At 36.2% G+C, this 17600-nt stretch overlaps 1 protein-coding gene across 9 annotated transcripts in view; it reads left to right on the top strand.

Moving 5' to 3' along the window:
• The window catches only part of CWF19L2 (CWF19 like cell cycle control factor 2), a 120704-nt gene that overhangs the window by 64449 nt on the left and 38655 nt on the right, over positions 1-17600 (top strand). For all 9 annotated transcript variants that reach the window (XR_010883199.1, XM_067289913.1, XM_067289901.1 and 6 more), the window contains exons 11-12: positions 3720-3845; positions 5309-5446. Coding sequence is in view for 8 of the 9 variants with exons in the window: in XM_067289913.1 (XP_067146014.1) it covers positions 3720-3845; positions 5309-5446 (264 nt within the window). In the remaining variant the exon portion in view is untranslated. The remainder of the gene's footprint in view (positions 1-3719; positions 3846-5308; positions 5447-17600) is intronic.

The raw sequence follows: 17600 nt of genomic DNA, 5'->3' as shown, positions 1-17600 counted from the left end.
TAAAGTTATTTGTAAAACTTGACAAAGGCTGTCCTAATATCACCAAACTTAGTGATGTCCCCATTATTTGCTCTAATTTAATCAATTAACTTACCTAAATATCTTTTCCAGTGCAATCAAGAAGCTTACAATCTTATATCTTTTTTTATCTTTTCAGAAAATTAAATACTTATTTTTCCTGTGAAGAATTTTTGCCTTTTCTCTTTCATATTTTTATAATCTGCTTCCCCCTCTTCTTTTATATAAATCTTTATTTAATTCTGAGAACAACCCTATTAAGTGGGAAAGTCCTGTTGTCTGTTTTGAAGGGAGTTGAGCTGACCTGGCTCTTGACGGGACATTCATCATACATAACTCAGCTGAAAAGGTAGTAACTTCTACTTCAAACAGGGAGCTAGTCAGTAGGAAGTAACTTCTTAAATTGCCAAAGCAATTTTTGCAGTTCCAGTAGTTGGTGAAGGTATGAGAAGACTGGGTGCATAAAGAGAGTGAGGTGGGGCAGTACTTAGCACCATCGTCCTTTACCTTTAGGCAGCTCGCCACAGGCGTGTAAGCGTCAAACTTAAGTGCCTAAAAATGGGCTTTACAATATCTGTAGTCAAGTTTTTAAGCACTCATTTGAGAGGTGGATATATTGATTCTGCTCCCCTTTTGTATGAAGGACTGCAATCTGTGGGAGCGCCTTCATCACTGAGCTATTTGAAAATGCTTTGTTTTCGTACTTGCTGATACCTTCTGTCTGGCTTTAGTCCTCCGTGTCTTTTCTTCGCTCTTGCTGTACAGATATTTCAGCCCCCTCCCCCCCCCCCCCCCCCCCAGCCAAACCTTGGCGGGTAGAGCAGTCCTGGGAGGTGGATTTGTAATTGTCTCTAGCTGCGTTGAAATTAAATCTCCTACACTGGGCTGAATGCTTTTCCTCCAGGATATTTTTTTTACAAAAGAATATGTTTTTCTGAATGAAAGTTGTGGCCACAGCTTTTTCATGAACTCAAAAGTGTTAGTGCTGGACATGAACTGAGCAAACCAGGGATTAAATTTAGAGATAAAGATGCATAGTCCAGGGACTTTGACTGTGTTTGATATGGAATAGATGTTAAACCATCCATCTCTGGTGAAATGAGAGCAGTTTTGGGCATGCTCTGAAGCATAACTATGTATGACCCTAGAACTCTACTGATAAAAACGTTGGTGCCCATGGGATTTTAGGTGCTGAAGGGCAAACTAGGAGTTTGGGGATTACGCTTTTCTGCCCAAACTAAAATGACGTCACTTGTAGGTAATTCCTAGAGCTGGGTGTTTGCTTCTGGCCTTGCAGTTCTGAAGAAACCCGCTATAAGGACTTGCAATATCTGGCAAAGTGTTCCCGTTGTACAAGGAAATTCTGGGGTCTCCTTTGTGTTTGTATGCATGACTGATTTTACTATCCATTCACCTGTCACTGACTGACCGAACTGAAGCCAGGCAACTGAGAGCTTGCTTCCTGGCTTCTGATCAAGAACAATACCACCAGTGGTTTTGATATTAACCTTCTGTCTACATCAGATGGTGGGGACCACTCTGTAAATTTCTTTCTTTCTGGTGCACAACATTTAATGTGTTCACAGCTCCTCCGGTTTTCCTCTTTGTAAGATAGTCTCAGAAGAAGTATCAAGTCATGGCTTGTGGGTTTTCTGGTGTTTTTTTTCCTTCAGCTGAAGCAGAGATTAGGAGGATAATGGAGAACGGACATGCACTTTTCTTTGATAGCCTCCCTATGTAAGTTGTGACATAGATCAAGTGATACCTCTTCAGATCAGTAGTAATCTGCCTCTCCAAGTCTGAGCTGAAAGTTAAAAAAACAAACAAAACCAAAAAACCCCAGACATCCCAGAGTACCAATTTCAGGTCCTGTTTCCTACTAGTTTGTGACATGTTGCTTTGTGTACTGTAGTATTGTAAAACAAGTTATGTTCCCAGTTCTAACAGAGACAATGAAAGGAAAAGGACGCTGCCTATTCTGAGTTTCCTTTTAGTCTTTTTATTAGTCTTTTTATTCAGTTTAAATAAAGGATATATTTCAGACAGAGGATTCAGTTGACTGACTGTGCTATTTCCTGATCAGGTAACTCCTGTTTGTAAGTTTTGAACTTGTACACCACCTATAATAGGCATATAAGAGACAAATTAAAAGGAAATGCACAAAGTTATCTTTTTCCTGCTTAGAGGTCATGGAGAGGTCTCCATGCTCTGTCAGGTAATAATAATTATGAAATAGCTGGCAAGATTATGCACCTATCTCTGTTTGCCTCATTAAAGAGGGTAGTGTAGAACTTGCAGACCACAACAATTAGAGTAAACAAACTTTTTACTGAGAATAAAAGGTTCCTTGCTGATACCTGATGATCACAAGGAAAGCAAAGGCAGTGTAGAGACTTGAACAGCTGTACAGGGGATTTTGCATCCATTTTAAATTAGGAGTTGTGTTATGCTCTACATAAACAAGATATGAAATCTTCTTAAAGACTGTTTTGTATCTGTAACTGTTAAATATTGAAAAAATTATAGAGTAGAAAATTGCTATAAAGCTGTTAACTGATAATACAAAGGATGTTCGTCTGAACATGCATTTACAAGAAAATCATCTTTGTGTAGTGATATGGAGGAAGAAAAACGTGTTTTTTTGTTGTTGTTGTTTGTTTTTTTTAAGTATTTGACAGAGCTTAAAATTTCACTCAACCATAATGTTCCAAGGCCAAATGATACTGATTTTTTTTTTTTTTAAATCTGTCTTCAGTGTGGTTGTTCAGCTTGCATTCACCACTATCCATAGCTCTTCTGGCATACTGACATTAATGATAACAAGAGGAAGCTTGATTTAATTGGCAGAAAAAGCATTTAGGCAACAACTTGCTGAAATATCTGAGTATCTGAAAAAAAAGGTCCTTGAAGCGATGGTCAACAGTATATATGGGCACATTTGAGAAGTTGGTTCTCTTTGTACACTAAAAGCTACATGCTTATACCAGTAAAAAATATTTGTTTCAGTATGTTTTCCTACTGTCTTCTGTCCAGAGCTCTGGGAGAATGAATTTTTTACTCTTGTTTCATTTGCCCCTTTCCCTATGTAATCTCACTAGTTTATGGCATAATTTGAAAATGATTTTTTGCAATTCTTCTGTGGGTAGTAAATTGGGGTAATAAATTGCACGTGCAAGATTAAGTGTAGCATTTTGGCCTGTAGATTTTTTCATTACTTTGTATAATATATAAGATGGAAAATACAATCCTACATACATCTCTTGGTTTTGTGAGGTTAGTAAGCTTGGAGGAAAAATGTAGCTTTACTCTTAAGCTAAGCAAACTTCTCTGTGTGCTGTATATAAATTCAGTATTATCTACTGAAGTATTCAGACGCATTATATTTCTTGTGGGGATGAGGCATTATGAGAAAGAAATCAAGAATACAAACTTGGTTCTTTTTGGAAAGTGTTTCTTTACCCTGGATTTTACTAGCTGGATGTATTTTTGATATTTCTTATTTTCTGAATGTGGAAAAGAGGAACTCCTAAAGTAAAGTAAACTATTACTACCTGCTTTGAATTATAATGAACATGCAGCATGTAAAGGATCTGTGATTTAAGTAATTAGGATTTCAGATGTTTATTTGGTGTGGGATTAGGTGTTTCTTTGATTTTTGTCTGTATCATGTTCTTAAAACTCTGTCTTAAAACCTGATATAGGTTTCAAGCCTTCGGGAAGATGAACAAGTGACCCTTGTCAGAACAGATCAAACTGGAAGGGCATGGCCTGTGACAGCACCAACTGAACCACTGGAGCCAAAAGGAGGAAGAAAGAAGCGACAGATGGTAAGTTTTACAAATGTGAGTGAGTATAATTCTTAAATGATTTTATAGATTTACTTTTATGATGCCATAATTAATGTGTCTTATAAGAATGTCAGTAGGTTCCCTTCAGATGATGATTGTAATTAAGTGTTAGAGGACATATTTATTAAGCACATATTACATTTATTTTCAGACTTTTGTTTCCCTAGAGACCACTTTAGGGCTTACTTAAATGTGCGTTCAAAGAATATGAGTCTTTTTCAAATGACCATAATCTCTTAGGTAAATAGTTTATATTTGGTAAAGCCTGTAAATAATGAACATTAGCAGAGCTGAATATTTGCAAAATAAGAAAGTTTTTTATTGAGATAGTCAGGTCTCAGAAGTTACTTCTTTTATTTTCTCCTGATCAAAAATAATAGTGATAATGCTAAAAATTATCATTTAATCTTTACAGCAAAGTGATAATGTGTTGGTCTCCATATATTCTAGGAGCAGGTCTGTGGTCACTATATGACGTGTTGGTTGGGTGTGTTTGTGTGTGGCTTGCTGTCTTTAGCTTGTGCTTGTCGCAAATAAGATTTTATCTTAATGCATTTGAAAAATATCTTGTTCTGGGGGGACAAGGGACAAGCAAGGAGGCTGGATGAGCATTTTACTTTTAGCATATTTGCTTGCCACAGAAAGTACATAAACTAATATTTTGAACTTCTTGGGGCAATAGGAGCTGAGCAGAACTCATATTTCTAGCAAGTATGTTCTTGATTAGTAGGGCAGATCAGTTTGTAATATTGCCATGGAGGAATGAAAGGGACAAGAGATAAGAAATTTGTTTGTCATCCTCCTGTTGTTTCTATTTTGGAAAAATGTTGTTTCTGTTATATTAATGACCACTTTCCATATGCTCCTTCAGTATTTAGTTGTAGTGCTGTCCTGAAGGATAAACTCTATTCTCTTGTGTACTCTATCTAAGATGGCAGGGTATCAACTTTATACAAGTTTTCATTAGTATCTGTGGTTACTTTTTTTCTGGCTTAGCTGTCATGAGTACCTTGGGAATTCAAAAAATTTTGTAAATAATGGCTCTTTTTGGAATGTTCCATCTGTGTGAACTGATTCACTGTTTCAGTGAATTGCTGTATTTCTTTCCTATGTAGTAATATTATAGCTCTGATAGTCTAATGATGTAAGGGATATAGTGATGGTGGGGAGAGCTAATATTTTTATTTAAACTTACTGATATAATCAGAGAAAGTGGAAGTATGTTCCTTTCCTTAGGTCAGATGAAGCAACAAGCCCAACTGTTTCAGGCTTAGCTTAGTGCTTAGCTTAGTTCTTGTGGCTTGTTTTTTTTTTGTTTTTGTTTTTTTGTTTTTTGTTTTGTTTGTTTGTTTTTTTAGACATGTTGAAATTATCAAGATCTGAATTTCATACTTGATCTGTCTCAACAGGTTACTATTCACTTTCAATCTGTTCCTTTCCAGGTCACTACTCATATAGATAAAGAAAGAGTCAGATATTTTCAGGATGATGATCGTATGAGCCTGAAGGATTTAGTCAAAAATGAGAAGATGAGAACAGCAGAGGATCAAAACACACTATTCATGCGTATGGCATCGAAGGTAAGGTGTGGTGTGTATGGCTTTTTATTAAGCATTTTATAATTAGAAATATCAGGGAGGACATGGAACCTCAGAACACTAGGTACTTTGCTTTTGGGTGAGAATTCTGATTAAATCTTGAATAAAATTGAGACTGTTCAGAGATGATCTTGGTAGATGTTCTCAAAGTGATGGAAACCTGCATGCTTGCAGGAAGTATGGTGCATTCAGTTCCTTCATAGAGTTGATTGTGCTAGTCCTCTGCCAGATTTTGACACTTTTGAGGTGAATGCTTATAGAGTGTGTTGTATGTTAGTAGGTTGCTAGTGCCCAACAAAGCATACTTTTCCCAAATTGTGATTAATAAGAGCAGCATTTTCTTTGTGTTTTAGAATTTCTCTCTTCCATCTCGTAGTTACTAGAATCAATGAGATTTGAAGTAAACTACCTGAAATTCCATCAAGGCATGCTGAGTAATGAGATAATTTATGCTCACAGCCCACACACAAATTTATACATTATGGTTCAATGATTGATTGCACCTGAAAGAGGGGCCAGCCCATAGACAGCATATTGCAGTGCAAAATGAACGACTAATTTCTGTCATCCAAACTGAGTAATGAAGGATGCTTTCTGTGCCTGTTATGGAAGTCTTTGACAGAGAGGTCTTTCAATAGCCAGGACATGTAGTGTCTCTAGCACGCTTCAAATTCTACTAAGTAACTGCTCCACTATTTTGTGCACCACTGAGCAGGTTTTGAAAATGCTTGTAAGCATGGAATTAGCTTCATCACATACAAAAAATTTTTTTTTCATTTATCTAGAAGACAGACAACATCCTGGAGAGTACCATAGAAGTGATGTTTTTTTAATCCTCCTTCAGGTGGTACCTGAAAAAAATCAGGAAAGCTGTGATAGTGTCCAGCAGAAAGTAGTTAACCTGACTCTATAGATCATCTGACAGGAAGCTCTTCTGGAGACATTATTAGAACATGAGAAAGCAGTGTTGTTTATGCATCTTCTCATTGAGGTTCTTCTGACAGAAGTTCTAATTCTTCTCTCTCACTGGCATACTCAAAAAATGAAGTCCTTGGGATCTGGTTAAATAAATACATGTCTTGCTGCCAGAGTAACACTGTCTGATTTCCTTCTCTATATGCCCCCTTCCAAAAAAAACCCAAACAAACAAACAAAGATCCGAACATAGAACTTTGCTTCAAAACTCATCTGACAGTGCAAACTCTAAACTATAGTTACCTAGCATGTCTGTCTGTAGCATGCAAACATTTACAAGTGAATGAAAATGTAAAGACACAATACAACTTTATACTATCCTCACCATAGGGTAATAAGCATAAGTACCTGATCAAAGTATAAATAGAGTATTTAAGAAAGCTAAGTGCATATCAAAAGTAGTAATGAATTATTTGTGTTAATATTTACTATAAATGAGGTCAGAGAGATTCCTATGCATGGACTGTTATTTACAGGGAATAACTGATGAGCTGTTTCAAATTAACAGTGTCAGTAAAATGAGTTTTAGAACAAATTTATTAAAATCAGTCATTTTTAAAACAAACTTCAATTAAAGATGAGTAATAACAAATCATTAAAACCAAATGATCCTCACTTAGAGGTCTGAAAAGTCAGGTGTGACAGCTGAGCTATGAACTGCTGAGTGTAAGCTATTAACTTATTTATCCTTGGTCCTGAGGAATATAAGATGGCAAATATTGGAAATCTTTTAAAAGAAGCTAAAGGGCAGGAGTGAATGGTCAGTTTTTATTATAAAGAGTTTATGAGTGGGTTCCTCAGGAATCTCTTCTGTTCAAGACATTCATGAACAATCTGAAAGAAGGGATATTTTGTGAGCTGGCATTTTGTTATTGTTATATAATTATTCAGGATAGTCAAAGCCGGAGGTCTCCATAAAGAATTTTAGAACCTGCAATACAAAGCTGGGATTTTTCTAACCTCATGAACCTTGTATCTGAACTGATTCTTGAAATTTACTTTATGCATTTGAATGGTGCGAGTCATCTGTCCTGTTTTGAATGTCTGCTGAAAGACTGTGATGGCTATAAAAGGAATTAAGATGACTAGCTCAGACATGGGAGGTAATGCTATAGTTACCTAAAATTAGGAGGAGGAGTTCCCGCCATAGGCATCTGGTCAATCCATGATGAATCCTTACCTTGAATGTTACTTCAGCTCAAGGATCCACCTGCAGAGCTGTGCAGAGGAGGATGGTCAGAGGCATAGAATGGTAGCTCTTTGAAGAAAATCTAAAGTTTCTTCAGCCTGGGGAAAAAAAGGCAACTGATAGAATAGAAATCCCAATTATCATAAAATTTTAATGGAAAACAATTTTTGTTTTTCATAATATTGTGGTGAAATGATCATTGAGCAGAATTTAACATGAAGAAAAAGAAACGACCTTTTTTTTTTTTTTCTCCCCCAAAAAAGTACAAAGGGAGAGTGTAGAACTTATGCTGTAGAGCACAAGATGCTGTGAAGACTAGAATTGTGAACAGGAGGAAAAGGGATACAGCAACTTTGTAAAGTATAATTTAATTGGTGATCGTTAAATACAGAGATCTAGATACAATTTTGGCTCAGGATTTCCCCAGTGAATTGCGGAGGGCTGCAAGTATGTAGCAGTAGCGTCACTTCTAGGTGCTCTGGTTATTATACTTTTCCCCATACGTATTAGTTACTGTTGGAGAGAAGTTTTTGCTCTGACACAGTGTGACCATTTTATGTTGCAAAATCAGAGTTTAGTATGCTTTATTCAAGGTCTTTTTTTAAGGATAAAATTTCTTTAATAAGCTTTGGGTCAGATGCTATGTGCTGTGGGTTTTTTTTTTTTTTTTTTTGCTACTAGATGGAGATTAGAACAGGTTTCTTGAAAACATAGCTCATTCTTGACAAAATATTTTGAGCCCTATTATTTATTAATTAGATAAGTGTGCTGGAGCATATGCTCAAAAGTAGATGTTTGTTCTCTTCTTTTGTGTGTATAAAGAATCTGTTGGAATGAAATTTTAGTTGTCGAAATTTTAATTCATAATGCCAAAGTCCTCCAGGCTTATGCAGTCTCATATTTAGTTTTTGAAGATATTTTTGTTTGATTTTCATAAAAAGAAGCATCATAGATGCCAATTCTTCTCCTCTGTTAAATCTGAAATGCTGGTAGTTTCCACACAGGTGATACCCCATTCTTCTTGTTACCACAAAATGTGATGGTTTTCCTCATAAAGATGGTGATTTCTTTTCTTTGACTGTAAATTAAGGAACTTGTCCCTTGGCATCCTGAGTTTTCCATGTCTTTAGGTAGAATGTGTTCTTGTTCACAGCATTACAAGGTTAGTGTTAGTGCTAACATGTTGGCAGTAGTCTGAAAAAATCTTGCAAGTGCATTCAGCACAGTGTTTTTATGTCCAGTAGGAATTTTAGCAGCCATACCTCTTTCTAGTTTTAGTTTGTTTTGCGGATGAGTGAGGAGTGATGAACTTCACTCGTAAGAGAGAAGCAGCAATATGTTTTATAGAGGTAAGATAGCGATTTAATAAAATTCCATCGTAAATAAGACAGTGATTTAACAAGGGTCGATGGCAAGGTTCACTCAGTTATTTACTGTGTGGAGGGCAGGGTCAGATGAAAGTGTCAAGGAGACCCTCCCATTGAGTCACAAGGTTCAGAGTGGACCCCCTTGCTTTCCAAACGCCTTCTCAGAGGAGCCTGGGTGCGGCTGGTCCAATCTTAGTCCCAGACTTGGTCAATGGTTTGTGTCTAAAGGATTATGTGCACAATCTATCAGAGATGTAATTTAGCAAAGTTTGCAAAGTTTCAGCATGCTATTAGTCACTTACCAAGGATCTGTTATGGGTAAGGAATCTCTCAACCTCAAGGAGTAACCTTGAGAGGTGTCCATGCTCAAGAGGAGGTTCTGCAGTGCAGCCCACTGCCATGCAGGAGAGCTCCATGGGCTCTGGGCTGCCCCCTATTTATGGGGTAAGATGATTGACTCATAGTCATATTTGCATACTAGATGGATTTTAGTTGGCACAAGCTCAGTTAGCCCTTGCCTATGTGCTGTTTACAGGGAGGTCAGGTTGGGGGAGGCAAGAGCACATCAGGGCGGGAAGGAGCGCACCGTCACAGTTTGATAACATAGTACAGGGATTTGACACTCACCAATTACTTTCTCTTTGTGCCTTCATTTGAGATGTGAAAAACATATCCACAAAAATGAGTCTGTCGTTTTTCAGAAGAGCAGTAGGAGGAAACTGCTGGAAGTCTATAAATGATATCCTACCTAGGATGAGAGAAGACCTCTCTCAAATTTGGTCGAGTGATTTCATTCATCTTATTAATCTGAACCACTTTTGTTGAGTGGGTATGATTTCTTAGGTGTGGCTGTTGGTATAGAAGAAGCTATCCATTGCAAAGAAGACAATTGCTTTTAAAAAATGAAAGGTAGGGTGTTTTTATATGACGGCCTTCCTATAAAGATCTCTACTGCGCGATCGCTTCTCATTACAATGTTTTTTTGTAAGTTCTAACATCAAGTCCGATACCAATGTGATTTTCAGGAAAACAGCTGTTTCCTGTTTCAGGAAAATGGCTCCATCCTTAGGTTAGTTGGATGCCTCTTTTTGTCTGTGTGGAAAACCAACCAAGAATTGTTTGAATTAACAAAAAGCAATTTGGTAATTTGTCTGTTGCCTTTGTTAGCTGGCTAAACTTAATAACTTAAAATTGCTGGCTGTTCAGTCAAGGAAGAAGAAAAGCTAAACTACAAACTTAGAGCCTCCACTACCATAATATAGCCAAGTGTACCTGTGTGGTGGTTTTTTTTTTTTTTTTTTTTTTAATTTAGGGCTTTTAGTTTATAATCAGGTTGTACTTTTCCATGTTGTCTCCATCGTGTTCAGTCGACTGGATGTTCAGTGTTTGGCAGCAAGATGGCTGTACAGTCCTTAAAACTATTTGGTGCAGTGTTGATTGCCCGTATTGCCTACTTTATTCCAGTGCGAGTTTACCAAAGTGAACTAAAGGGCCTGAACTCTCCCTGTCACCATCACCATTGTCTTGTGCAGCATGTTCACTTCTACTGACGTGACATGGTAGTCATGCCAGCGGTGTAAATGCCCATTCAGTTGTGGCTATGACCATTCTTGGTTACTGCCAAGCATTTAGACCCTATCCAGAATACAAAGCTATTATTCCCCTCATGGATTTTCCCAGTGTTTCCATCACTTTAGCAGACTGTGTCACAGTTAGAAAATTTCAACCACGTGGCTGTTGTGGCGCAAGAAGGAATGTTATCCCCATACTATCGCAGGTGGGACCTGAGTGAGGGAGAGATGAGACCAGCACATTGTTCTGCTTTTGCACTGCTGAGTGCTCTGCTTGAGATAAATGTTACTTTCACAATGCTTAGTGATTTAATGGTATTTCAAATGATATGCAGGCTAATTATTGTGCATCTTTGAAGATAATGATATAACTGCAGTTTTGTAAATGGAGATGGGGATGCTGAAATATAATAGGGATTTTGAAATAAAAAAGGTGTCATTTATAAAAGGACTTGCCTTCTTAAATGGGACTTGGAAGGAATGTCAGTACCTGGACCTGAAAACACTATCTGTGAAACCTCTATCTAATCCCATGGGCAACTGAAGGTCTTTATGTCCTTATCTCACGCCTGACTCCCAGTCAGATTCACAGACTAAACATTTTTGTAGCCATGTTCCTGCCAGAAAGTCTGAGATGTGGTGTTGAAGTCATGCTTGTCCTCTTAAGTCTTGTCCCCACCCATGAAGTTTCCTTTCTTAGGAACTCTGAGATCTGATGGGGGAAATACCATCTCCTCATTATTTGTTTGTCAGCTGAGCGTATGTTTTAAACGTAGGTCAAAGTGAACTCTGATTTACCAGTTTCCATTTGCCCATTCCTCTTTGCTAGATGTGATTCTAATACAATCCTGTTGTATTTGAGGATTTTCTGTCCTCTTACTCTTTGGCTTTTGTTCACAACAGGTTGATGTGGACTCAGTTATCTCAAATAGTTCAAAAAAAGCCTCTGCAACAGCTGTCCTGTGAATGCTACCCATTATGTCAAATTTATGAACATCTTGAAAAAGCCTAAAATGTTTCATTTGCAGTGGTGAAAAAAAATCTTTTTTTAAACAAAAATAAAGAACTAAAACACCAATCTTTTTGTTAGATGGAAAGAACAGGCCTTAAAAAATCTGATTCATATTTTTTTTCTTTGATGTCTAAAGAAAAAACTGTTTGAAATAACAATATGTCTAGTTTTTACTTTCTTCTGCTTGAAAAGCAGATTGGATTCACACTGCTAAGAAGCCTGACTTCACAGGATACAAAAAAAAAACCAAAAAAAAACCCCCACAAAATATTTGAAAACTGATTTTTTTGCCAGATTTATAGTACAAAGTACATGTGAAGAGTTAAATTTTCACTGCTGTTTCAAATAACCTGTCTTTAGTTCCTTCTGCCTTTGACTGTTAGGAGTAGTCCGACTTTCCCAAATCCACTCTGGTATAACTTATGTAATCCTTTCATTTAAATCAACAGATGCTTGTGGTGTATGTAAGAAACCAATTTCCAGAACATTGCCTCAGTAGATATTACCTTTTATTTGTATGCAAGAATTCTGTTAAGGCAATTTTTTTGGATTAAATTTCGCTAAAAGAAAGTGAGGATGAGACAGGTTAATTTTAGGGATGTTCATCAGACCATTTCAGTTGTAGTTATAAAGTCATTTTATTTAAAACTCTTTATAGTGATCTCTAACATGAATCTAAGCATTTAAGACTTTTTTTTTTAAAAGTACAAGACTATACTGTTAATGTTGACCTTTGTTTATGGATTTAGTAAAGAAGTGTGCTGGTATTATAGATTTGCAAAAAAAAGAAATTTGCATATTGCCTTTCCTTGGTTCTGAAGTCTGTAAATGGAAAAGTGCTTTCAGCCTTACCATTTTTACTTGCTGTGCAAACTTGCCTGTTGCACATCTTTGTATTTCCATCACCATAAAACAAAATCATAGTCTACAAACACTTTAAAAGCTAGACTATAAAAATAGAGAACACTGTTGCTGTTACTATTGTATAATAAACCTATTTCTTCAGCTCACATGCTGAAGCCCTAGTGGCACAATATTTAATAGACATGATAATACTCTTAAAAAGCTCTTGTGCACTGTTGCTTTTTACATTTTTTTCTTAAAGATCTAAATATGTGCATGGTCTGCTGTAAAAAAAATTCAAAAAAGATGCAAAGATTTTAACACCTTGCTCTGCTCTCCACTACAATTCAGTGCAATAAACAACTTCCTATGTATATTGTAGGGAAACAAAGTAAAAACTGTTCTTATATGTGGAAACAAATCAACAGCAGTAAAAGCTAGGTTAGGAAAGAAAATGATGAAAAAGGGGAACTGTGTGGATGCAGCCTACATTTAAATGACTGTGTAAGCATTTGCCATTCTTTATGAATTGTGTTAAAATTACAACATACGTTGTAAATGAAGACTTTTGGAGAACTGCCTTTTTTATGCATTAAAGTCATGGCCAGAGATAATTGTAAAGTTAAATGCTAATCATTTCCACTTTTAAAAGCAGAATTTTGTGGTTAAAAGATATTTTGTGTTTGGTTTATATTCTATTTCATTGACTTGCATATAAAGTTTTATCTGTCCTAGTAACTAATTATAGCAGAACATACAGTTTTTGTTTAAAATAACTAAAACAAGGAATCATAATCCCTATATTGAACAGTACTCTGTTGTTGGTTATTTCTTGCTCGACCTCTGCTACCCCAAGGCAGACCTGCACTACCTTCCTCATAAACATTATTTGTAATGTTTTCCTGTCGGTGGCATTGACAGGCTGTTAAAATCCTTTAGTACTATTATGGTATGTTTAGCACATTATTTATTTCACTGGGAGATATGTTTGGAAAATGCTACCCAGGTGTTGAATTAAACATACAAATGTATATGTCTCTGGCTGTAGAGAGATTGGACTTGTAATAACAAAATTAACATAAAGTTTTGTCAGTAATTTGACTTAGGCAAATGCTATTTGAGAATAGAAAGACTGTTTTCTAAAGTGATTTTTGTCTTGAACAATAGGTGCTAAATGCTGACTAAATTTAAATGTAATGAGATGTATTCATATGTCACTCAGGTTTACATTCTAAAATAATAGCTTATTCATCTTTTATGCGGCTTCCCAAAATATGAGTACAACATTCCACAAATATTAACTCTGTCATTTAAAATTGAAGACGTCAGTGTTGCCATGACAATTTAAAATCAAACTGATGCATTTTATACAATCTATAGACTTTTCTCACAAATTTTCCAAGCAGATGCACTTTTATTAACCTATATGGAAGTAACTTTAAATAAGATTGTGTTAGAAAACAGGAAAAGTGAAAGTTCAATAGTTGCATACAAAATAGAACAAGAAAATCAATATGTAGAATATGTATACAAAAAAGCTGAAAATAACCCATAATAGAAAAATGCAGGTATATTTTGTTACCATTGCATTTTTGTTAAATTGTATTTACTGGGATTTTCTGTTTTGTCTCTAAATATTCAGAGGGAATTTAAAGAAAAAATGTCCCTTCAAGGTGTATTATGTAAGAATAATCTACTGTTGATTGAGAGTATTGTCTCTTGAGGTTTACTTTCAGTATAACAATGATATTGAATTCTTGAGTAGGGCTTTCTTTCCAAAGGGTATACCCAAAGAGCATGTTAATGTCAGCGGAGGGAGAGATAAGAGACACAACACGTAGCACAGTTCAGATTGAATGTGTCAGCTGCCAGCAGCGTATAAGGCTTTAAGGGTTTTTCTGCAGCAATAAAAACCACAGGATCAGTATAAAATTAAACTATGATATACAGTTCTGGTGACCTGAATGTGTGTTGGCAGAAGAATGAGGCTGACCCTGGAGTGTGCCGAGCAAGATCTAGAACAGATACTTTCAGAGAGAGCCCCATGCCAGTGGCTTCAGGAATGTGCAGAATGAAACAGTATCTCAATTCTGCAAGCAGCAGGGGGACTAATATTGTTTTGGAGACCTCATTTAGCTCAGGAAAGAAGCTTTTCTTCCAATTTGCATGAAATTATTCATGTTACAAAATGAATGGTATATTATGTAATTATTCATGTAATATATTCATATTTTTCATGTTAATTATCATTAAGGATTTTATCCTGTTAAGGATTTTATCAGCGAATACAGCATTGTAGTTTTTTCCTCTCTCATATCATTCTCTTCTATGTATAGCCAGATGCTGATCTTTGAATTCCTGTGCTGGGTGCATAGAGATCTCTCTCCCTTTTTTGAGGTTTCTGCCACATTTATACTGTATCAGAGCTGTCCAAATGAGAGCCCAAAGAATCTTTTCTGCTCCTGAGAGAGCTTTGGATGCCTCCTCTGACTGTTGTTTAAGTGTTTGTGGGCTGTGGGCCTTTGGCAATGGGAAGCAAAACTGTGCTGCTACCTCTGTAGGTTAAATCAAAACAGTATATGGGTTATGGAAAATGGATCCTCCATTAGATGTGTGGTAGAAATTTCACAGTCGCGCAATCATGCCACAGGGTGTAGGATGCTATGCCATTTTGCCTGGTGCTGAGAGCACTGAAACTGCCTGTGTATTCTCTGGTAAATCCATGCTTGCAAAAAGAGAAGGAAAAGTTGGAAAATAGAGGGTGTATATGAAGAATGAACATGGCAGATAAACTCGGACCAAAAAAGCAAAGTGGGAAAGAGAAGACAGAGACTGTAAAGATGACCCACCTTCAAGTGAGTCAGTTTAGGTCAACTCTTGTTTTTTGTCAGTGTCTGGTAGACACAGGGACTTTAGGTGCATTGTCTTTATAGGTGCTTGAATTTCTTATTTTAACTCTTTTAGGACATACTAATTTAAAATTGATATATGAAGGTGCCTGCCTGCTTCTTTCCCTGTGCAACACCTGAAATGCAGTGAGTACAGAATCGAGCAGCAGTGAGAGAACTAAGTTCACAACTTATGGAATGCATTGACTTTCCCGTTTAGCAGGTGTGATATTTTAGCTGGTGCAGCATAGCAGCTATACAGCAACTCTTAATATATGGAGCATAATTTTTTTTCTTTTAGACTTGTACTAATTCTGACTATCTTCTGTGTGAAATAAATCATTTCTTAAATGATTACTTGGTTCCCTTCTGGCATTTTGGCAAACACTATTGTTGTTCTTTCAATTGCCGTGTAACTTGTTTGGAGAGACTTTGTTACAGCCAAATAACGCAATTGGCATAACACACTGGACTCCTTATTATAAAGGAAAGAGTATAAATGTTTGGAAAGAGAATTACCATTTTCTTCCAGAATGAGTTATCAAAAAGGCCAATATCTAGAACAATAAATGAAGAGTACTACCTAAACTGCCTTCGTAGCCGCTGTGGTTTATTGCATTTCCATGCTGACACGTTTTATGGCATTTGTAATATTTAAGGGAAAATCATATTTAAGAAATTATGCTCTTAAAAAGGATGATTTTTTTTCACTGCTACTGGCAAAGAATGTGTTAATGATGTTCATTGCTAGTCTCTCAGTATTGCAGACTCTGTCATTGCTTTTTTATAAAAGGCAGCAAAAATGTTGCTGAATTAATTTGCCAGCTTTTATATTTGTGGTTTATTTTATTTTAGTAGAATACACAGTTCTTACTGAATGATATTTTTATCTGTTTCTAGGTTTTTGGACTTATTGAATTATTTTGAGGCATGCTGGAGGGACACTGGGGTAATAGGGGAGCTGCAAAGAAATTCTTGCTCCTTTTTGTTGACAGTTGTATTTAGAGGTGAAGATATATCCCATTTTAACACTCTTTTAAAGTCATCTAAAGAATGTGATAAGACACAAACCCCTTTACTTTGGTAATTGCAAAGTGGCATTATTCTGGAGTAGTCTTTATTGGTGTTTCTTTACTGGAGCTCTGGTTTTACCCTTCTTAGTCTATTATGAGAGGCAAACAGAGATTTGATTTTTGACACCCAAACCACTAAATGTTGTTTCTACAACCCAAGAATCTCTTGTTTATTTTAAATATAGAATTACAAAATTGTAGTAAAACAGAAAAAGAACAGACTTGAATTATTAAACTATTGATTTTAGTTTGCAGTGGCTTCCAGTGGGAAATGCATGCAAGCAGTTAAATTTGTTATAGCTAAATAAATGATATCAAAGAGGTTGGTCTCCAGTTGTTTGCAAATGGAAATACTGAGCATATTCATAAGAAGCTATTGGTCTGTGTTAGAGTTTTGGAGTATTCAGGGAAAGTAAGAACTGTTGTCTAATTTTGTGGGGGAAAGTTGCTTATCTACCCTGCAGAAAGAAGTCTTTTTTTTTTTTTTTTTTTTTAATCAGGTTATCTAAACAAACTGTTCCTGGGATACTGAGAAGATTTTCTTGTATTGGAGACTTTGTTTCAATAACAAGAGATATCAGTTGTATGAAATATTACTGTTATCTTAAATAATGGCTAGCTCTGAACATGTCAGGAAGGGAGACCATTCCAAAGCGCATATATGCTTTGAATTTATAAGAAAAGTGAATGAAACAGTCACATGATGTGGAATAAGTCATGCATATAATTAGGTCCCTAACCAAAATAGTCGAGAGTATTCATCTTGGAAAAGAAGCCTCTTTGATCAGACTTCAGCAAGTAATAATTCTGTATTGACACCCTTGACACTAAAGCTCTGATTATTTTGCTATGAATTTTTACAAAATGTCTCTTTAAGTTTAGGAGCCCTGTGTAGTCAGAGGAAGGAGATGTTTAGCAAATTGACTAGAAAATGAATTTGTTTTTATACTCAGGTGTTTACATTTAATACTATAAAATAAAATATTAAGAGTGTAAGTTGCAAAACTGTTCATTCTGTGAGGAAATACAGCTTTGTTGTCTTTGTGGGCAGAATGTCAGCTTCAGCGCTCACATTCTTCATCACTGATTATGATGTTGCTTTCCATGGAAGACCAGGACTTCAGGTCCTGCAAAGGAATGGAAGACAGATATGCGGGTCTTAAGTTATTCCCTTGACAGATATTTCTAATGATTTCAAGAAAATTTTCAGGAGGATCT

This window comes from Apteryx mantelli, chromosome 1 (assembly GCF_036417845.1).
Source record: "Apteryx mantelli isolate bAptMan1 chromosome 1, bAptMan1.hap1, whole genome shotgun sequence".
Classification (NCBI taxonomy): Eukaryota; Metazoa; Chordata; class Aves; order Apterygiformes; family Apterygidae; genus Apteryx; species Apteryx mantelli.
This window is presented reverse-complemented; position numbering and strand designations above follow the sequence as displayed.